Raw genomic sequence first — 22655 nt, 5'->3', positions numbered from 1 at the left:
CGGGTAATCGTGCTATTGGCTGGGGCCCCCACCCCAAGGCGAGGAGGAGGAGGAGGAGGAGGAGGAGGAGGGGCAGGAGGTTTGGTTGAGCTGCAGCTGTTTGTCTGTTCGACACAGGCTTGGGCCCGACGGGGGAGACGGAGCCCCAGGTACCGGGCTGATGGAGACCACAAGGGCAGGGGCGGAGGCGCCCAGGAGAGGAGAGCGGACTGGCCTGAGAGCAGAGGCGGGTCTGGACCTCAGCGAGGGGTCAGGGCGGCCCACTGGAGAGGGGAGCAGGGGGCCGGGCCCCGGCAGGCCTAATGGGGGCGCTGAGGAGGGGGCCGGGCGGGCTGGGAGCCCGAAGTTGGTGAGGCCGGGAGGCGGCCGGGTTGTGTTGGCGGCCTGCGGGGGCCGAGGGCCGGCGCGGGAGGCCCGGGGCTGTGTGAGGGCAGGGGAAGGCCTCATTGAGCAGCTCTGAGGAGGGAGGAGCTGGGGGAAAGGGACGGGGCCACGGGTGAGGTAAGCCCATTTGCCGGGAGGTGCGGAGGGGTCAAACCAGACGCCCGGGCCGCGAGGATAACCGGGGCTGAGGCTTTCGAGCTGTCTAGTTGGAAGGGCCTGAGAAGGCATCTTAGTTGGGTAAGGGGCATTCTCTTCAGGGAAAGTGTCTATTATGAAAATAACTAGGGTGCTCTGAGTTGAGCTGAGAGGGATTTGGGTTCATTGAGGGAGAACTGAGGCAAAGGAGGAAAGCTTTTCTAATCTAGAAGACTAGTTAGTTGGAGAAGTGGAAGCAGGGCCTGGTATCAGTTATGGGAGCTTCTGGGAATGCTCATGGGTGGACTGGAGGATCTGGGTCTTGAAAGGACCCACTCTTTTGTTCCTCTTGGTGGTGAGTTGTGGTGACTCGAAGTTTTTTGGTACTCCCGGGGTAGCGAATGATGACAAAAGTTAAAAAAAATAAATAAAATTGTGACTGTTGGCTGTTCCAACTGTTCCCTACACTTTTCCTTGGCTTCAACTGGTTTAAGGTGCAGTCTGTGTTTCTTCTTACCAACCTCAGCTGCGTTAGGGTGCAATGCTGTCTAAGAAATAAGAAGTTGGATTTGGGGGGTGTTTGTTCTCACTTAATAATCTGATCTATGGTGGTTACAGTATCTCTGACCTAGAAGCAGGGGATCAGCGATTGTATTATCCGCCCTGGAAAGGGGCTTAAGAGATCCCCAGTCACAAATCTTCTGACCATAGTTGGTGAAACTTTTATGGGACTTCAACTTGGGTATTTCCCAGGCAGGTAATGGTTAGGTGGAACAAGCCTGGAAATATGAGGTGATATCACTGAGGAAGGGATTTGAGGAAGAGTGAGAAATTCCATTCCAGAAGGTTGGCATCACCCCTATTCTTTGTCTACTTCTTCAGGAGCCCAGGTAAAAGTTGGGTCAAACAGTGAGGCATATGAGGAACGGGTGAGTAGAGAAAAAGATGGATTACTAAGGCACAGGAATCACATTCTCCACCCCCCACCCCCCCATATATTTTTAATGGTCTTCTGATCTCCTTAGTCCCCTATAGTTGGAGTTTATTGGATTTTCCCTTATACTTCCTCCTTTTACCCTCTTATACAAATGTATTTTATGATTATATTTCTTCTTAATTACACAAGTAATATGTACATATTTTTAAATACTCAGGCTGTACAGAAGTGTAAAAAGTGTAAATCTTCACATACATACTTCGCTCATTTTATCCAGAAAGGTCAGAGATAAGAGACAACAGATCAGACTAATCTTACTTTGGGGGATGTGCCACCAAAGGCAATTCTGTTTTCATGTTCCCACTAAACTCTGGTCTCTCATTCTTTCCAGTTTTCTCTTCTGGAATGATACTCTCTTATTTATTGTGCTCCTTTCACAGATCATTTTGTCTTCTATCAAATTCATACAAGCAGAGAGCATACTTTGGGTTATTCCTCCTCACCTTCTTAAAACACAGAGCACTGCACCTCCCCCCCCTCCCATCCCCAGCATCTCCCAGTTGTGCATTAGTTATCCTAGGAAATGCCCAAATAGATGGCCAATACTTTTTTTATGGGCAGGAAAGAAGCATTGAGGTAAATCTTTTTGTTTGGGAGAATTATTGGCATCTTTGCTAAAGTGAGGAATTTGAGACCTCCGTCTTCTGGTTCATGGCCTCTGCGTGTTCAGACATTCATTGAATATCTTTTCATTAACCCAAAAGAAGACAGTGGCTCTCCTAAGGGGCCCCTGTATCTGTCTTTCTGTAGTGATGTGAGAAGCTCTCAAGTTTCTCTGGATTTGAAATTGGTTTTCCTCTAAACCTCAGTACAGCTAGGACATTTCATACTACCACCTTATTATTTGAATTTGTTCTTACTGGCTCTAGAAGCCCTCTAATGTGCTCAGCCTTTGTACAGTGCCCTCAGAAACTTCAATTATGTCCCCCAGGAGTTTTTCTTCCTTCTGCAAAGCCAGTCCTAGAGAAAATTGTGTGGATATGTGTCTATGTGTGTGTTTTAATCCTCTACAGGCTTTGCCATTTTCTACATTCTGGTGGTATCGTGTCCCTTTCTTCTAGACTTTTTTTTTTTTTTTTGTCTTTTCCACCTTCTTTTTAATCCAAGTCTACCTTCAAGAAACAATCTGACACAGATCCAGAATTATAAAAATGTATTTGGAGAAGAGGGCTTTCCCATTGTCCTTCAAGTCATACCTCCTATCTTCTAACTCTCACCTTGCCCAGGAGCAAGGATTGCTTTTCTGTAGTTTGCTTGTTTGTATGCATTGATACGAATTTGACTTCTGAGGATATATAAGTTAGGAGAAGCAAGTGTGTAGGCTGCTCCCTAATCCTAAAGCATTTCAGATTGGAAAGTAACCAAAGTGTAAGACAGTAAACTCAAAATAAGGAAATGCAACAGCCCTCAAGGAGGAAGGATACCTTAAAACCCTACACAGTACACTCCCACTTCCCAAGAGTGTTTTAGGAAAGAATTAGTCATTGAACAGTAACTGAGCTTAGTAAGGAGCCAACCAGGTGGGCAAAGTGTATGCAGATTTCTGAGCCAGGCTGTAGCTTTGGTTTAGGGGCAGTGGATACCTTTTCAGAATGTCCTCTAACTCTGTGGTGGTGTGATGGTGGGTTTTTTTGTTTTTTGTTTTTTTAACTTGTGTTTCTCAAGTTCAGGAATTAATAGAGATAATGACCCAAAGTTTTTTTTAACACTTAACATTAACTGAAAACTCAGGGAACTTGTTTTAAGCCACAGTTGCTTCAGTGTTAAGGTGGGAGGGCCACATATTGGGTGTGATTAGGCCATCTGAGCATAGTAACGGGTGACAGGAAAAGCAGTTAGCCCATGTGAGTTGCAACAGTACTTTGTGGGCTGGGTCTCAAGGGGGCCCTCCATCCAAGGGAGATCACAAAGAGGCCAGGGAGAGAATTGGTATTCTGAGGACTATTAAAAACATTCCCAAATGGAACTGAGTAAGAAGCTATCCAGGTGGCACAGAAAGGGGAAGAATAGATGAAGGAGGAAAGCAGGACTGCTTTAGCCTTAATTAATTTAGAGAGCATTTAATGAACACCTACTAGGGACCAGGCATTGTGCTGGAAAGTCAAGATGACATAAAAAAAAATAGTAACACTTTTTGAGAGGTTGATAGTTCAGCAGAACAAACACACACAATGAACTCGTATAATGTAATAAATGCTGTGATAGAAATACCGTCGTAATTCTAGGGGACCCCAGAGGAAACTGATGAATTCTGCTGGGTGAGAAGGTGTCTCACAGAGAAGGTGACATTTAAGCTTGACCTTAAAAGATAAATTACGAGTTTACTGGTCTCACAAAGTGGGGAAGGACATTCCAAATCTTTCCTAGGTCAATAGAGTTTGTACTACCATACTGATAAGAGATAAGTATGCTTTTTACCTCTTAGGGAAATGGAAGGGAGAGTGGGGGAAAGTGGAAGGACTCTCTCATTTAAGACAGTGACTCATTAATTAACATTGGTCAACACAATGAAAGAGCCAAGTAGTAGAACTCTCAGTTCAAGATTTTAGTAATTTGGGGTCTAAAAGAAGTTGAGAGTTGAAGGTATTCACTGGCTTTTGTCCTATCTTCCCTAATCATTAAATCTCTTACATTAGTCCCCAGCACACAGACCCTTGTAAAAGTTACCACTCTTTCCCTATCATTTATTCCATTAAATTATTTCCATTTCAGCCTTCCTGGCAGGGTTGGTCAACACCTTCTAGAGAGGCATGGTAATGAGTGAATTATTCTGTTAGAAGAATATAGAATTGGATTCTAGTTCTCAGGGAAGTCCTGGGTCTGTCTACCTGGTTTTAGTCCCAAAGGAAGTACTTATCTAAACTGAATAGAGGCAGAAACTATCCAATCTAAGCTCTTCATCCAGTCCTGGTGCCCTCTTCAGGGTTCAATTCAGAGTTAGCATCTCCTGCTTCCTTAAGAGGTATAGTGGTATACTACTAGCAAGAGTACATGACTTGGAGTACTTACCAAAAGGAGATTTAGCTGTCTGTATGATAACACCTGGCAAGTTAATATTATTTGTGATAGCTGTCTGTATGGTAACACCTGGCAAGTTGATTAATATTATGTGCCTCAGTTACCTTACCTGTAAAATACAGAGACTGGACTAGACCTCTAGACTGCCTCTTATCTGGCAAACTGACCTTATGGGACTGACATTTGAGTGTGGGCTAGACTCCAGTGGCAATGTATCTGGAAGTTAGTCTCTGTTAATAGGTGATAGTCTTCTAGAGGCTTCATAATGTGTTTGGCTCAGACACTCAAAGATACCAAGTGGAAGGGGGGCTGAAGAATAGAGTCTTGCTCTGCTGGAACCAGCAAACTGAGAAACCTTTCCTATGCATACTTTTCCTGAGCGTTTAGGGGAGCTACCCAAACTAATGAACTGACCCCTTCATCCTCCACCTTCCCCTCCCCAGTGGGCTGATGCCATGGTCAAACCTCAGTCCTCCCTAGTTAATGGTCATTTGATAAACCATTTTTGTGGAGCTGCACTTCTAAGGGAAGTTAAATCTGATTTTTTCTCTCCCAGTCTGAAAGGGTTGAAGGGAAGAATAACTTCCTTGTCCTCCCTTTTTTTTGCCTCAGGTTTGAAGGTAATCATCACACCACTTGGCTGGGTGGCAGTGGTTTATGTTTTGTCTTTGAACAGATCATTTGCCTACTGTCAACTCTTAGGAAAAAAAAAGTCACCACTAGGAATCATTTGAATCTTATGTATATTATTTCACATCTGTACCCCTGATCTTTTGAGAGTCTAGCTATTGCATAAAAAAACATAATAGCCTTATATACATGTTGGGGTTGAAGATCAAGGCACAGTGATGGGCAGCCCATCAATTACTGTGAACAGGGAAGGTAAGACATATTATTGAGGTGACACATCGGGTAGGAGGTAGTTTTTTCTAACCCACTAGTTTCTAATCTGTGACAATCCAAGGTTGCTTAGTAGCAAGAAAGTTTGCTGATTTGTCTGTGGGGGTAACAAGGGTTTTGCAACCTGAATGTGCTTGTGACTGTTTCCTATCTCCACATTTCCCCTACTCCCTACTACTATTTTCCCAGGCCTAGAGCCATGTGCCTATGAAAATTCAGTCAATTCTAACTCCCATGTTTTCTCCTTGTAAAGTAGTAACATTGAGGCTTAGTGTTCTGCCCCTTAGATCACATGCTTTGAAATAGTTGAAAATGTAAGCAAATAATTGGGGCACCTGGCTGGCTCAGCGGGTAGAGCATGCAACTCTTGATCTTGGGATTGTGAGTTCAACCCATCTTGGATGTAGAGCTTACTTTAAGAAAGAAAGGAAGGAAGGAAGGAAGGAAAAGGAAAGAAAGAAAAGGTGAGCAAATAAGTCAAAGAATCTAGTAACTTTTCCTGTTGTGTCTTAAAGAATATAGCATATGTATGTCACCTAAAGGAAACTTGATCAGCTTATCATCTGTTTTTTCCTATTGTGTCATCTGTTTTCTGTTCTAAAGTGTAGAGTTATGATGGCCTATCTTTTCTTATGAAACAGTGTATATGAAGTGCCACATAAATATGTTTTTAAAAATCATTCCTCACAGATTCTGAGAAACTCTAAGGGAAAGAAATTTCTTTTTTTTAATGTTTATTATTATTATTATTATTATTATTATTATTAATGTTTATTCTTGAGAGAGAGAGAGAGAGAGAGAGAGACAGAGCGCAAGCAGGGGAGGGTCAGAGAGAGAGGGAGACAGAATCTGAAGCAGGCTCCAGGCTCTGAGCTGTCAGCACAGAGCCTTGACACAGGGCTTGAACCCATGAACCATGAGATCATGACCTGAGCCGAAATTGGATGCTTAACTGACTAAACCACCCAGGCACCCCAGGAATTTCTTAAATGTACCCAGAACTTTGGAAGTGAATTCAAATTTCACTCTTTACTACTTTTTCCAACCCCCTCCTTCCCCAAAGATCCTTATAGATAAGGAAGCCAGGGCTCAGAAAGGCAAAGGGAGTAGCGTAAGATCACAGTAGATTTTAACTGGCAAAGCAGAGTATAAAACCCAACCTTGCTTGATTCCAAAGCCGTTACCAGCATTACACGGGACTGCCCCTGTCTAATTTGACTCCCCATTTTCATAATTGTGTCATAACTTCAGTAGCAGGGTTGAAGAATCCTCTGACCCCTGGAGAGCTATAGTCAGCCCTCATCTTAATTTCATCTAGAAGTTTTATAACAGTAACCATAACCTATAGGCTGGCGAGAGACTAGACTTCCTCCCATCCTTATTAACCCCTCCTAACTTGTCAGGCCTCTCCAGAGCAGTTTTTTAAACTTTTTTTTTTAATCATGACTCCTGGGGCGCCTGGGTGGCGCAGTCGGTTAAGCGTCCGACTTCAGCCAGGTCACGATCTCGCGGTCCGTGAGTTCGAGCCCCACGTCAGGCTCTGGGCTGATGGCTCAGAGCCTGGAGCCTGTTTCCGATTCTGTGTCTCCCTCTCTCTCTGCCCCTCCCCCGTTCATGCTCTGTCTCTCTCTGTCCCACAAATAAATAAACGTTGAAAAAAAAAATTTAATCATGACTCCTAATAAAACAAAACATTTTACATCATAATTCAATGTGTGTACATAAAGTGAAACATTTTCACAAAATGATTCTTGTTTGCAACATACTTGTTATTTTTTTCTTTTAAAAAAATTTTTTTTTAACATTTATTTATTTATTTTGAGAGAGAGAGGAGAAAGAGAATCCCAAGCAGCCTCCACACTGTTAGCACAGAGTCTGACATGGATGGGGCTTAACCTCTTGAACCACGAAGTCACGACCTGAGGCAAAATCAAGAGTCAGATGCTCAACCAACTGAACCACCCCGGCACTCCCCCCCCCCCCCCCCGCTTTTTTTTTAATATACTGATCATGATCCACAAGTGATTTCAAGGTCATTATTGGTTTACAACCCCCAGTTTGAAAAAGAGCTAAAGCATTGTGACTAGTGGCTAAGAACCTAATTAATACCGATTCTTGCAGTACTGGATCCCAGAATTTAGGATTTTGTGGACCAATTAATTTAAATTTGAGGGTTTTTGTTTTCCCACATACTGGTATTTAGAAGTCTTACTATTGCCAATCAACACCATTATATTTTTAAAGCATTAAAACAGTTATTTAGAAAGCTTTTAAAAAAATGCTTCCTAAAAATATAATTAAAAAATATATATTTCCTCTTAAAAAAAAAAAAAGAATTTGGTAGAATGAAAAACTCTTAAGTCCTTCACATAACACCCTCCTCAATCCTACTCTCCTCAGAGAGAGGTAACAAAATTGTTAACAAATTTGTATGTATTCTTCCAAAATGTTTTATATGCAGAATTTTGTTTTACATATGTAGGATCCAACCATGTGTTTTGTACTACAACTTTTTAACAATAGGTGTTAGAGGTTTTTCTATATAATACATATTTACCTTTGAGAGGAAATTGATACTAAGAAAGTAAGAAGTTAGAAGTCTTGTTACAGAGAATATTCTTTTAAATTGAATAAATTTAGCTTTATGAAAAACTTGCTATATCGTCTTTATTTTTACCATTTCCTCATGAACCACTGAAAACACCACAAAATAGCCTGTGTGTATCTGGATTCGTAGGACTCACTGGCCTGGGGAATATAAAATACCCAGTAGAATCAGAGTAATTTCTTACATTCCTCTGTCTTAATCTAGTCTACTTTGGGACTTTTTGGAGTTCTCATTGATCTTTTCTGTAAATCAGGGCCACTAAATAATACTTACCTTTTTTTCCTCAAGTTTATTTATTTTGAGAGAGAGAGTACGAACAGAAGAGGGGCAGAAAGCGGGGGGGGGGGGGGCGATTTCATGACTGAGATCACGACCTAAGCCAAAACCAGGAGTTGGATGCTTAACCGACAGAGCTGCCCAGACTCCCCAACAATACTTATTTTTTAGCACTATGCTAAATATGTCTTTTCCTTAACCTTTATTGCTACTCTGTGAGTTAGGTGTTTTTTCCATTTTATAAAGGTGGAAGGAAAGGCTCAGAGAAATTTCTTCATGTCGTTAATAATGAGGAGTGCCTGGATGGCTCAGTCGGTTAAGCATCCAACTCTTGATTTCAGCTCAGGTCATTATCTCGGGGTCCAGAGATAGAATGTCAAGCTTTTGCTCCACACTGGGTGTGAAGCCTGCTTGAGATTCTTTCTCCTCTCTCCCTCCCCAGCTCACACATGCACACTCAAAAAAAATGATTAGTGGTTTAATATTCATGAAGCACTTTTTGCCGCATATTTATTTTTTAAGTTTATTCATTTTGAGAGAGAGAACATGCACATGCTGGGGAGGGGCAGAGAAAGAGGGAGAAAGAATCCCAAGCAGGATCCACACTGAGCATGGAGCCCAAGGAAGGGCTCAATCTCACGACCATGAGATGATGACCTGAGCTGAAATCAAAGAGTCAGAAGTTTAACCAACTGAGCCACCCAGATGCCCCTGTCAATACTTATTTGTGTTATCTCAGTCCTCACAACAGCTTTATGCAGCTCATAAACTATTATCCCATTTTACAGATGAAAGAAATGCACAGATGGATTTAGTAATCTGCCCAAAGCTTCACAGGTAGTAAGCAAAACTGTAAAATAAACCCAGTGAATTAGACTTCATAGTCTTTGTTCCTCTGCACTGCCTCCTGTATAATTTTTCTCTTTACTATCTTTATTCTATCTTTACTAGAATTACAGATTGTTAACACTGATTTGACTCCAAAGCATCTTGCTATAGTGACAAAATAATGTTTCCCCACGTGCCATAAAGTATGTTTATGGAGTTATTAGAATCAGCCTTGGAGAACAGAAAGATTAATTTGAACAAAGTACAACCAAAGTAATGCTTAGGTTTTGGACAGAAGTTTTGCATATTCTAATCATGCTAACACCTTTGAATCTTATAGTTCCTTTCCCCTCAGAATCAGAATGATGAAATATATTCAGGCTTGGATGATTAGACTCTCAGAAGTCTCCACTTCTGTCTCTGTCTCCTCTTAACCACCAGCTTTCCAAGCTCCTTGGGAGGTTAAAAAAAAAAAAAGGTGGTTCAGTTTCTTTTCATCAAATGTTTATCACTTGAAAACTTATCCCTGCATCATCCTCTGGACTCCTGCTTGTGTCAAAAGGTACACCTTTCTCTGCTTCAAATTTGGAGGGCTACAGCTGTTAGGCCCATTTAGTGTGGAGAGTAATCTAATCCCTAGGCACCAGGAAGACAGCTGCAAGTTGAGAGGTTAAGCCTACTGATTCTTAGACATGGTAGATTCTCAGACTCAGAGAGGTGGCAGAAGCAAAAAGAAAGAGTTGATGCTGAATGCGGTTTGTTAGTTGTCTATGGTCTATTTCTCTACTCACCTTTGACCAGAAATGATAAAGGACAGATTTTTCTGGCAAATGGACCCTGGTTAGAGTTTCAGAAACATCAAGAAGACTGGTTGTGTATGAAGGATATGGACCCAGAAGCTACCCCTCTGCTCCTAGGGAGGGGTGACTCATCCCACACCCCTAGAGTGCATCTCTCATTTTGAAAGCTAGAAAAAAGATGGGGGTGAGGGGAAGGACAGCACCAGGGATACCAAGGAGATACTGGGGGTCTACGGTACTTGTGGGTAGATATGGGTGTTCTTCGGGCCAACTAAAAATTGATCAATTTGCTATTTGAAGATCTGGTGGAAAAGTAATGGGAAATAAACTTATTTCATACCATTTTCAGTCTCTCCATTTCAGCTCCCTTAGCAGTTGGAGATTATGTAGTAGGGCAGACTCCACTTCCGATGCAATTTTTATTTTATTGTTCCGCATTCTTACCACTGAGTGTCAGCTACCTGGGACCCTCTCCGTGGGGTTGATGGGGTTAATGGGGTTGATTTTAATTATTAAGTCCTCATAGGAGCAAAGAAATTAGGAGATTTATCTTTTCTCTAAAACTGATTGCAGCAGCAATGGCCCGGTGTTTAATTTTACCCACTTTTTTTTTTCTTGCAGGACTGTTGAAGCCTGAAGTCCCCTCCCCTTCCCCCTTCCCCCTTTGCCGCTTTGTGGCATCCCCCCTCCCTCCACCCTTTCCCATTCGGATAATCTAGCCATGACTAGCAGAAGCACAGCCAGGCCCAATGGGCAGCCCCAGGCCAGCAAAATATGCCAGTTCAAATTGGTCCTGCTGGGTGAATCTGCAGTGGGGAAGTCTAGTCTGGTATTACGTTTTGTCAAAGGGCAGTTTCATGAGTACCAGGAGAGCACCATTGGAGGTGAGTACCTCAGGGAAAGAGGAGGTTCAGTGTGTAGTGAGGCTTTTTTGAAGGGAGATCTAGAGACCTAATTGTGGAGCTGGTTTTTAGCTCTCTGGAACAGAAATCCTTTATAAAACAGAAGAAAAAAAAATTGTCATAATGCCAAAAAATAGATATGTTTGTCTTCTTGCTTCCTAGAAGAAAATTAGAAAGGTTGACCTTTGCACACCAAGAAAATCACTAATTTTTTTTTCAATCTGTTTGTCTTCTTCCTCTCACTTCCTCTTAATCCAATTGAAGTTTAGTTGAGTGTCATCTTGAGCAGGGTTGGCTTAAAGCAGTGATTCATAATCAAAAGTGTACATCAGAATCACCTGGGGAACATTTTTATCCTGTCATGCTTGGGCCCTGCCCTAGATGTACTGATCAGTATGGGAAGTAGGGTGAATTTGGTGGAGGTGTAGACATGTATGTTTGGAAAAGCTCTGTAGAAGAGGCTGGAACTAAATATAAAAGATAAAAGACATCTGCCTTTCCCACCTTTGCTACCTTCTCCCTTCTACTACTCCCTAGGGCGGTAATTCAGTAAAAGATCTTTTATGAGAACTCCCATGTTACACCTTCCCTACTTTTACTAGTAACCTTGGAAATGCAGTGTTCTTGGACCAGCAGAAGATTATATAAAAAAGTAACAGCCAAATTTATTGCTAATAGTGGGATCTGTCATCAGTCTTTAAAATCTTCTAATTAATTATTGATGTGACCTTTGAAACTTATTTTGTCACTATCCCTTATTCCTCTATTTTGGTTAGAAGAGAGATAAGTGTCAGCTCCTCTCTCTAACATTCATAGCTTATGTGCCCCCACTACTTAGAGGAACTTCTGGCAGGAAGGACTTAGCCAAGGGCAGTCTTAATCCTGGTTCTAAGACCTATACATAAGGAGAGGAACTCTAAACCTTTTCCTTAGCTGAATGACCTGGTTGGTAACTGGTCTTAGACTGAGAATGGAGATATTATGAAGGGGGCTGGGATTTTCCCATTGATCCTCCTACTTACAACTTCTTCCCCTCCATTCTCTCATCCACAGCGGCCTTCCTCACCCAGTCTGTTTGTCTAGATGACACAACAGTCAAGTTTGAGATTTGGGACACAGCTGGGCAGGAGCGATACCATAGCTTGGCCCCCATGTACTACAGAGGTGCCCAAGCTGCCATTGTGGTTTATGACATTACTAATCAGGTAAGTGGGCTGTGAAGTTTCTTGCTTTTATTAATAGGAATTAAATTAGGTGGGGAAGAAAAAACAAGTTCTTGAAATGGCAAAATAAAATAAGAGTATAAATTCTACTCCCAAGTGCTGGTAAGACAGAGGTAATGACACAAGTGGTTTCAGTGAGGGAAGGTTGCCTAGAAGAGGTGAGTTTTGAGACAGGGTTTTGAAGGTGATGGGCCTGGGGCACCTGGCTGGCTCAGTCGGTGGAACATGTGACTCTTGATCTTGGGCTTGTGGGTTCAAGCCCCACGTTGGGTGTAGAAATTACTTAATAAAATCTTAAGTTAAAAAAAAAGAAGGTGATGGGCCTAGATTGGCAGTCATTCTAGCCTACCTTCTCTTCCTCATGTTTTCCTAGGAAACCTTCGCCCGGGCGAAGACATGGGTAAAGGAACTACAGCGACAGGCCAGTCCTAGCATCGTTATTGCCCTGGCGGGGAACAAAGCTGACCTGGCCAATAAGCGCATGGTGGAGTATGAAGTAAGTTGGCCCATAGAATCCCTCTGTAACACCCTCCCTCTGTACTTGGGCACTTCAGTCCCCAAACCTGCCCTCTCTGAAAACCTCATCTGAGGACATTTATCATCTCCATTCCCCAGTTCCACACCAGGCTAAATACAACAATACTGTGACCCTAATGACAGCCAGGAGATTTTAGAGGAGTCAGAAAAAAACTTCAGAGCAGAGGCGTAGGGGAGTACCAGCTATAGGGGTATCAATGTGAAAACAGGAAAGAGGGAGCAGGTGAATTTGAGGTAAAGGACTATTCAAGTGTCACAACCTAAAAGCCCCCAACCAATTTACCTTCTCCCTCATTATCAAGATTCCTGATATCTGCTTGTTGGATTAAATGGTCTAGACCATGAGTTATCCTTGAGGAAGTCGTCACCAAAATATGAGTCCAGAGCCAGCTGGCTCAGAGGGCAATTAAACCTAGGATACTACCTAGTTCTGGTGCTACATGGAAGTGGAAAGACAGTACTTGTTCCTGTCTTACATTCTGAGTACCAGTATACCCACCCCTTGCAGGAGGCCCAGGCGTATGCAGATGACAACAGCTTATTGTTTATGGAGACTTCAGCCAAGACAGCTATGAACGTGAACGACCTCTTCCTGGCAATAGGTAAGGTCAGAACAGCCTGGGGTCTTCCTGTCTTTTTGCCTTGCCTCTTGGCAAGATCACTAGCCCAAGTTGTAAAGACAGAGGGGAGTGTCTCCTGCTGTGAAAACTAGGTATGGAAATAACTTTCCATTATGACTTCCATCCTTTGGCTACAGCTTTAGCCCCCATCCCCCCACATCTTTAATGTAGTTTACAAAAGTGAACCTTCCCCTCTTCAAAACATTCTTTTAATCTCTCACATTTCCCCTTTCCCCATATCACTCCCCCACCCAATAGTCTTTTTGGAGAGATGAGTAAAATCTACCATACTTTTTTCCCTTCTCTTTTTATCTCTAGCTAAGAAGCTGCCAAAGAGTGAACCCCAGAATCTGGGGGGTGCAGCAGGCCGAAGCCGGGGTGTGGATCTCCATGAGCAGTCCCAGCAGAACAAGAGCCAGTGTTGTAGCAACTGAGGGGGTGGCTAGCAGCAAACAAGTATGGAGCTAGCACGAGAGCTAAGAAATAACCTCCATCCCCACCCCTCAGCACACAGCCCCTACGGTAACAGCACACTGAGCCCTGGCTCCGAAGGGCTGCCTCCTGACAGCTCCGTCATGGCACTTTTTAACGCTTCAGCAACCAACACCAGGCAGCTGTTGCCACTGGCCTCCTACCCCTACTCTGGGGCTTGGGGGTCAGATCTCCCAGGACTTACCTTCCAAAACAAACTTTCTTCACTTTGTATTATAGGTGCAAGACAGTGACCTACTTATCTTTCCTCTTCCTCCTCCTCCTCATTTTTCCAGAAAACATTTTTTTGTCTCCTGCCCCTTCCCCTTCTGCTTTTGGTCAATCCCTGTTCTTGATCCCCTTTTCCTCCTCTCCCCAGGATGGAGAAGGTGGTGAACCCAGGAACTGAGGAAGGAGGTTTCCAGTTCAGTCACATTAAAGGGCCCTGGGGGAGAGTAAGGCTCAGAGCGGGAGGGAGTAAGGAAACCTTTCCTTTTTGTTTTTATTTGGTTGGAGTTTCTCGTATTTGAAAACACTGCAGTCTCCATGAGTTGGCCTTGTGGAGGGTGTTTCTAGGTAGAGATGAGAACGGGAAGGCAAGCTCTCGGGTACCAGGTGGGAGTTGTGTTGTTAGCTAACTGGGCAGAGGTAGAGGAGGTGGAGATGCAGTGTCACCTGTGGCTCTGGAACTGTTCCAAGGCCTGATTTCCCCCTCACCCAGCCTCTTAGGTAGCTTCTCCCCCATAGTGGGGGAGACTCTGGACCTCAGAGTCCTCCAAAGAATCTTCACTGGTTGCCTGCATCTTTGGCTCTGCTGTGATCTAATTAGAGGAGGGACCAGTTTCTGAATCCCATCCTCTGATTTATACATATGCATTTTTTTCTCTGGCCTTTAGATGGCCTCAGCCCCAGCCACTATATTCCCCTGCAGTTTGCACTTTAATTGGTGGTAGTTCAGTTGGGATACTTGTTTTATGGGGGTTTTGATTGATTTACCTGCCCTCTCACCTTTTTAATTAAATGGAACCCAAGGTAGTATATATATGAGGTTTGGGGAGGGGCTGTAGAGAACAGGACCAGTGGCAGCTACTCAAGTCCAGTCTCCATTGCTTGCTTCCTCCAGCTCTGACTCTTAACCTATATTCTTGCCAACCTAGCTCTCAAGTATAGGTTTGCCTTTCCTGGGGAATTAACTGAGCAACTGGAGAGTGGTCTCGGGATAGCCTAGGCCATTGTATGGGAGTGAAGAGGGGTGTCAGGCAGGAGGGAGGAGTTTTCTATCCTTTCCTAGGGTTCACATTCAATTTGATCCAACCATTACTGTGTCTTTTCTACTTCCCTGTAAATAGGTATGATCTTTATTCCCATTGTACAGTCTGTTCTGTCCTCCACCTCCCATCAATCAGGCCCTGTTTCTTTTCTCCTTTGTTAGTATCTTCCATTTAGTCCCCCGATTCTTACCCTCATACTCACCCCCAGCCAGTGGTTTAATCCATGTACCACTAGAAGTTAATACCACAGGCCTACTTGTGGGCCCCTCAAATCATAACACCTGTTCCTGTGGACAGGGAACAACTGCCACTGAAGGTCCATCACAGCTGTCTCATGTCACCAGAGGATGTTGGTCCCTTCTAAATCTCTAGCCACTCTTCTTGGCCTCTCTCATCCGGTGTTTTAGCATATCTTTGTGAAGCCATCAAGGCAAGAGAGAGCTCTAAACTCCTTGTTCCAGCCCAGAATTTTGGGAAAATTGGGGGAAGTAAGATAGGAAAGGTCACAGTGACCTAGGATTGGAACCTTTCTACCCTTTGATTTGCAGACTGCCCTCTGTCCCAGAGCAGCTGAGAAATCCTTGAAGCTGAGATTCCGAAGGACCCAGCTTAGGTTCTTCCACTTAGGCCTCAATTCCCTTCCTTTTCCAGGGGCAGCCTTAGTTCCCGTGGCCCTGAAACACATATATTTTTCTCTTCCTTTCCCAGCACCCACTAGCCCCCCAAAGCACCCAGTGCATCCTTATAAGTGGAAGAACTAGGATCGCTCTCTTAAATTCCTTAGAAATGAAGGGTTTTTTTTTGTTTGTTTTTTTCTCTGTGCATCTTTCCCCCTGGAATGGGAGTGAAGTGGTTCATTGCCTTGGGGCTGGGAAACCATTTCTCCAGGCTTTTTCTCCCCTCCCCAGCCCCCTTAGGAACAGGATTGGCCTTAGCTTTTAGGCCTATCTGCTGCTTTCCTTCTACTTCCTACCAGTCCTTCTACTTCCTACCAGTTCTTCTGCTTTCCTTTGAGCTTTCTTGGGCTTGGGGATCTTAGTTTTTATTTCCCAGCTCTTCATTTTTTTTCTTCCCTTCTGATCAGTTGGTTTTTTTTTTAGGCGGGGGTGGGGGGGTGTCCTTTTTTTTCTTCTAAGAAAGCATTTGCCTTTTTTCCCTTTTCTTCCTCTCCCAACATAACAATCGTGGTAACAGAATGCGACTGCTGATTTACCGATGTATTTAATGTAAGTAAAAAAGGAAAAAACAAAAAAGAAAAGTGTATTGGAGTGTTGCTTCTTTTTCTTCTTTTTTCTTTTTTCTTTCTTTTTTCTTTTTTTTTTTTTTTTTTTGCTATTTGATACTAGAAATTTGGAAGAAAGGGCATTCAATGTTTTCGTGAATCAGAAATATACCCTCTCCTACGTCATCGTACTTCCTTATAAGTTCCCTTTAATCTTTCTTGAATAGTGAGATAGCCCAATTTGGAAAATATTTGCTTTATTGCTGTTTAATCACTCCTATTCCCAAGCCACTAGAGAGCTCATCAAATCTGACATAACTTATTTTTATAGACCTCTTAATACATATTGGGCAGGGTGGGGTAGGGGGTGTGGTCTGTGGACCTCTGGGCAAACAATTGATGAGACTGGAAGGAAAGGTATTTGTGAATCCTTTGAAGTATTCTGCAAAAGTTTATGTGCATTTCTCCAGGGAAAATGTGCTTTGCTTGCCTTGCTAGTATCTTAGAGGGGTCCGTGACCTAAAGAAGGTTAAAGAAAGCACTAAATTTGTATTTTTAATTGATCATTTCCACCCCAACAGGAAAATTTCTCCTAGATCTGTTCTTGTTTGCTACTGTACTTGAAGCCCTTCAGTCCATCACGGTCTAAATGGAGGTGGGTGGGAGAGAATGACACAGAGAAAGATCAGGTATGGTTGCAGAAGTACAGGAAGAAGGACTGGTTCCAGACAGAGCTGGCATTACAATCCCATCTACCAACTTATCAGCTGTGGCCTTGACCTAGGTACTTAACTGCTCTCTGCCTCAGTTTCTTCTTCTGTAAAATGAAGAAAAGTTGAGGTTCAAAGGTCAATTGTGTAAAGTATGTGTGGAGCACACAAGATGACACTGTTATTATGGAGAAGTCTTATCCTGCAGTCTCAGACAGTCCCTAACTGATTTCTCTGTATTCTTGGGCTGAGCCCAATTTTCAAGGCTGGTAGGATAGGTTGGGCATCAGACCTCTCCAATGATTTAATTGAACACGGTTGAGCTGGGATTTCCAAAACCCTCAGGGCCAAACTCACCTTTTCACTGCCGATTCCCCTTTCCTTCTGTCTCTTAGTACTCCCCCCAGGGCTCAATGATTCTTGACAAAAGCTCTAGTTCACTTTAGGAGAGCAGAAAGGGAGAGGAAATGATCTTCCAAAATTAAAGATGAAGACCTTCACTTAGTAAGGTTGTAGTTCAACCTTTTGGCCTCTAGAGGGCAGTGTGGATACGTTCGCCTCAGGTTCACAGCCAGCCAATAGCAAAGTAAGTTTTCAGTACTGCACCAAAGGATGAAAGGATAATGGCAAACGTATTCTTAGTGCTCTCCACTGTGTGATTATGAGCGATTATAATCTTTATACTTGGGGGTATTAAAATATTGTTCTAGTTATGACAATGATTTTTTAATTGGCTTAACTAAAAAAAAAGTCGGTATTTGTATTGTTCTATACTTTGGGAAGAAAATAGACATGTCCAAGGGAACTAGTCTTTGAACCACTATTTAAGCTTCGTTTCTGTATTTATTCTTGGATATAAGAGAATTGAGCGCTTGACCTTGTTTTCACTAAAAGGCAAACCGGGCTGTTTTAGTTGCAACACAGATGTTTGTCAAAAACAGGGTAGAGGTGGAGCTCACAGCCGGGAGAATGCCGGCTGGATTCCCAGGCCTTCTCAGTGAACGCACCTTGTGTCACAGCCGTAGGGGCAGTGCGGGGGCGTCTCAAAACCTCCCACCTCTCCGCCCAAGCTTTGGAGTCCTCGTCACCTTCCACTGCCCAGTTCTGGACAACAGTGAGAGTCCCATTCCTTGTCGAGCAGGGATTGGAAACAAAAAACAGCCAGTCTTAGCTCCGAGCCCTCGTGGCACCCCTCCTGCCTCCGCCTCCAGAAGGCGGGCACAGCAGCTTGCAGGCGCGGCCAGCCAATAGCTGGGGGATGAACAGAAAGGCGAGAGTGCTCCTTCACTCGGCCCCAACGTCACGATGCTGGCCCCGCCCCTTCGCCAGCAGTCTCTGGGAGCCGGGCGGGTAAGCCAGCCACCCTGCGGACGCCGGACGCCGAACCCGAATCCGGTAAGGGGGCTGGGGACTGGGAGTGGGAAGAGGAGGAGGAGGAGTAGGAACGACTGGTAACCTGGGAGATGGCCAGGGCCTTGGGACCCGGGGGTGCTCCGAACCCCATGGGTTCGAACAAAAACCCAGTACCACCTCCACTCCCGCTGCTCCTCTTAGGAGCGCAGTGTGTTGGCTACGAGACACTCTTGTGCCAGCTGCTGGGCAATGGCATTGGACTGGGTGCTTGTGCTCTGGAGTTGGACATATCCTCCTACCTAAAGTGCCCCCCGGGGGGTGAGGCGTCACCACCCGCAAAAGGGAGGTGGCGTCTGTTTTGGAGCAGAAGGCTGCTTCTCCCAAACCTGGGACACTGGGTTTACCAAGTTTACCCACAAGTCAGTCCTACTTGGACCACTCCCATCTGGTTCAAGTGGGCTGCTGGGACTGAGGGCAGGTGGGAGGGAGAGTGAGGATCCCATGGCCCAGGAGTAAAATGCAGACTGCTCCTGTTCCTATCTCCTTCACAGTTTCTCGGCCTGCCCCCCTTTTTAGCATTTCGCCAGCAATTGGGACTCTTCTTACTCTTCCTGGATTTGGCCTTCCTGGGGTCAGTGAGCTGCTCAATGCTGTGAGGAACGAACTGCTGCAGGGCAGAGAGGGGGAAAATTACTTCTTTAGCCCACTCCCTGACACCAAAGCCATTAACTTCTCCATTTGCTGAGTTCACGGGAATGGCATAGACAAGGTAGGGGTGAGAACCCTAGGTTGGAGTCCAGTTCCCAGCCAGGTTCAATTTTCTTTTTTCCTAAGGTTGGTAGAAGGAAAGGAAGGGACTGAAAGGCCTTCAAAAACCATGTTATTATGTGTTTGCTCCTCACAGCCGCTCTGCTAGGCAGATCTCATTTCATAGATGAGGACATAAGTTCTGAGTGAGTTGGTATTTTGCCCAGGAAATGGGGCTGGTTAATGGTAAGGCTCATTTCACAAACCCAAAACAGTTCGACTCCCCAGAATCTGAGCTGGTTCACCCTGTTAGGCTGCCACTGCCTTTTTCATGTTTTTGTCCCTAAGTTGGTCTGCCTCTCATTTGTCCTCTGCTGACTTTGGAAATAATAAACCAGCAAACTGGACAGTCGACATTTTGGCTTCTGACCTTTAGGCCCTTGGCCCTGAACATTGGTCTCTGTAGTGGATAGAGTAGAGAATGGAGGATGGTGATTCTAGAAGCCCCCTACCCACTGCCCCATTCCCTTCCATCCTGTCAGCACAGTCTCTTTGAAGTCGTTTATGTTTTCTCTAAGGACCCATTTGGACCTCCCCCCACACATAGTCCCTTCCTTTGGCCTCATTACCACAGAAAAAGTCTCTTCATTTGCCCAGAGAGCACCTTGCTGACCTCTGTGTCTTCCTTCCACTCATTTCCTCAAGTTTCACTAATATCATCCCCTCCCAGAACTCCTTATCTTGATCCTGGAATCTTTTTCCCACAGGTCTGTCACAATGCTGCTGCACAGGGCTGTGATCCCCCATCTCCGACAGGCCTGCAGGTAGGCCATCGCATCCTAGAACTTGTGTCTCAGCCCATATTCCCCACCCCCAGTATCTTTATGACATTTATCTACCAGATAAGATAGTTGAAATACTGGATACTAAGGAGGAAAGGGAAAGCCATATCTCACCTGCTTGTTCCACTCAACCCTGGAGAAACTTAAGTCCCAACTGAAGGAACCAATGGCCAACCTGGTAAACCTCAGGCCTTCACTGTCCCTTTCCTATGATCAGGAGTGTGCTGCTAAGAGGACCTCTCTCTCTTCCAGACTCAAGTCAGCCCCCTCAAGGCTCTATATTCGGGCTTGCTCTACAGATGATTCACTTCAGCCCCAGTGCCCCAGCCTTGCCTTTTCTGGTGATAACTCCAGCACCGGGGGATGGAAAGTCATGGGGACTCTGCTAGGCCTGGGTGCAGTGTTGGCCTATCATGACCACCGGTGCAGGGTAAGTGGGGAAGAAAGGGACTTCACTGTCAGAACAAGGGGGCCCTAATAAGCTCCCCAGGCAACCCAGGCTATTACCACAGAGCCCATGGTGATACTGTCTTCATGCAGAGTAAAGATGAAATCTGCTACCTCTCTTTCACAGTGGCCATGACTTTATGGTTTGGGTCAGGGTAAGCAAGAGTGATTCCTTCTTACTGTTTATGTTTCTTTTTGCCTTACCCCTGCGTTGTCTGCAGGCTACTCAGGAGTCACCACACGTATACACAAGAGAGGAAGTGAGATCTCACAGCAGCCCTGAGACTAGGATCTGGGTGACTCTGGGCTATGAGGTGTTTGATGTTACAGAATTTGTGGACTTACACCCTGGGGGGCCATCAAAGCTGATGCTAGCAGCAGGGGGTCCTCTAGAGCCCTTCTGGGCCCTCTATGCTGTTCATAACCAGCCCCATGTGCGTGAGATGCTGGCTCAGTACAAGATTGGGGAGCTGAGCCCTGAAGACAAGGTACCTTCCACCTTGAAGACCTCTGACCCCTACATTGATGATCCCATACGTCACCCAGCCCTGAAGGTCAACAGCCAGCGCCCCTTTAATGCAGAGCCCCCCCCCTGAACTGCTGACGGAAAACTATATCACACCTAACCCTATCTTCTTCACCCGGAACCATCTGCCTGTACCTAACCTGGACCCAGAAACCTATCGTCTGCATGTAGTAGGGCCACCTGGGGGTCAGTCACTGTGTCTATCCCTGGATGACTTGTACAAGTTCCCCAAACACGAGATCACTGTAACTCTGCAGTGTGCTGGCAACCGGCGCTCTGAAATGACTCAGTTCAAAGAAGTGAGAGGTCTGGAGTGGAATATCGGGGCCATTAGCACTGCACGCTGGGCTGGGGCACGCCTTTGTGATGTGTTAGCCAAGGCTGGTCACCAACTCTGTGAAACTGAGGCCCACGTCTGCTTTGAGGGACTGGATTCAGACCCCACAGGGACTGCCTATGGAGCATCCATCCCTCTGGCTCGGGCCATGGATCCTGAAGCTGAGGTCCTGCTGGCATACGAGATGAATGGGCAGCCTCTGCCTCGTGACCATGGCTTCCCTGTGCGAGTGGTTGTTCCTGGTGTGGTGGGTGCCCGCCATGTCAAATGGCTGGGCAAAGTGAGTGTGGAACCAGAGGAAAGTTACAGTCACTGGCAGCGGCGGGATTATAAAGGCTTCTCTCCATCTGTGGACTGGGACACAGTAGATTTTGACTCAGCTCCATCTATTCAGGAACTTCCTGTCCAGTCAGCCATCACAGAACCCAAGGATGGGGAGACAGTACAATCAGGGGAGGTGACTATCAAGGGCTATGCATGGAGTGGTGGTGGGAGGGCTGTGGTCAGGGTGGATGTGTCTCTGGATGGGGGCCTAACCTGGCACGTGGCAGAGCTGGATGGAGAGGAACAGCGTCCCAGAAAGGCCTGGGCCTGGCGACTATGGCAGCTGCAAGCCCCTGTGCCGGCTGGGAGAAAGGAATTGAACATTGTTTGTAAAGCTGTAGATGACAGCTACAATGTGCAACCAGACACCGTGGCCCCAATCTGGAACCTGCGAGGTGTGCTCAGCAATGCCTGGCACCGTGTCCATGTCCATGTTGCCCCATAAGAAGGTGAAATGGAATTACCTACTCCCCAGAATCATCATCTCAACCCCTTTCCACACACATCCTTTTGCTTTGTTACCACAGGAAAACCTTTCCTTCCACCTCCACTTCTTGGATCACAACCCTATACTATGCCTTCCTAAACCACACACAGATATGCACATTGCACATTTCCACCCAGACACCAGCTCTCCTTTGACACTATGTTACATATCCCTATTATGCCAGAAGTTGAGAGCTGTTGAAGATGGAGGCTAGAAGTGGGGAAATTTCTGTAAACAAGCACTCTTCTCCTCCTACCCCACCTCCACTTCTAGTGTCTATCATCACTTTATTTTGCTTTTCCTCTTGGGAGTCTTCAGAGAATGTGTGTGAATATGTGTACAAAAAATGTATATGCAACTTTCTACTGACTTTCTGGTTGCTAGGGGTCGTGAGAGGTGCAATCCTGCCCCTTTATAGTTCCACTTTTCTAAACACATCAATAAAGTATCTGTTTAAGACACAACTCTGAAAAAAGAAAAGATTATGACTTTGGGGACTTCTTGAGGCTGGAGCGTGAGCATATTGCAGGAGGGAGGTGCACTGGTACTGGGATATGTAGTGAGATAATCCCAAACAAGGTGGGGGGGGGGGAGGGAAAAGGGAAGTAGGGAAGTCAAAAAGTGGGGCTTCCTTCTCCGAGGTCTGCCAGTATCTGTAGCGTTGCTTAGGTGACTCACCTAAGAATACCC

General features: G+C 45.1%; 2 protein-coding genes across 3 annotated transcripts; both read left to right on the top strand.

Moving 5' to 3' along the window:
• Window positions 1-42: 42 nt before the first annotated feature.
• RAB5B (RAB5B, member RAS oncogene family) lies at window positions 43-16216 on the top strand. 2 transcript variants are annotated; one of them, XM_040491777.1, is made up of 6 exons: window positions 43-149; window positions 10568-10830; window positions 11902-12053; window positions 12445-12567; window positions 13117-13210; window positions 13547-16216. In XM_040491777.1, the coding sequence occupies exons 2-6, from the start codon at window positions 10668-10670 to the stop codon at window positions 13660-13662; spliced, it is 648 nt and encodes a 215-aa protein (XP_040347711.1). In that variant the 5' UTR covers window positions 43-149; window positions 10568-10667; the 3' UTR covers window positions 13663-16216. The 2 variants fall into 2 exon arrangements, with proteins under 2 accessions (XP_040347711.1, XP_040347712.1); XM_040491778.1 differs by lacking the exon at window positions 43-149 and adding an exon at window positions 9589-9708.
• A 331-nt stretch (window positions 16217-16547) lies between these two features.
• SUOX (sulfite oxidase) lies at window positions 16548-22429 on the top strand. The gene is given in 6 exon segments (XM_040491776.1): window positions 16548-18297; window positions 18832-19024; window positions 19770-19826; window positions 20097-20274; window positions 20513-20875; window positions 20877-22429. Coding segments are annotated over 4 exon segments (1635 nt in total). The 5' UTR covers window positions 16548-18297; window positions 18832-19024; window positions 19770-19779; the 3' UTR covers window positions 21924-22429.
• The last annotated feature ends 226 nt before the right edge of the window (window positions 22430-22655 follow it).

Source organism: Herpailurus yagouaroundi, unplaced genomic scaffold, assembly GCF_014898765.1.
Source record: "Herpailurus yagouaroundi ecotype Mexico unplaced genomic scaffold, PumYag 182, whole genome shotgun sequence".
NCBI classification, from domain to species: Eukaryota; Metazoa; Chordata; class Mammalia; order Carnivora; family Felidae; genus Herpailurus; species Herpailurus yagouaroundi.
This window is presented reverse-complemented; position numbering and strand designations above follow the sequence as displayed.

Excerpts from the sequence above, each read along its gene's own strand:
- RAB5B (XM_040491777.1), top strand. The coding sequence starts at position 10,668 with ATGACTAGCAGAAGCACAGCCAGGCCCAATGGGCAGCCCCAGGCCAGC. Across the intron at positions 12,054-12,444 it reads TTTATGACATTACTAATCAG|GAAACCTTCGCCCGGGCGAA; the intron begins GTAAGTGGGCTG and ends ATGTTTTCCTAG. Across the intron at positions 12,568-13,116 it reads AGCGCATGGTGGAGTATGAA|GAGGCCCAGGCGTATGCAGA; the intron begins GTAAGTTGGCCC and ends CACCCCTTGCAG.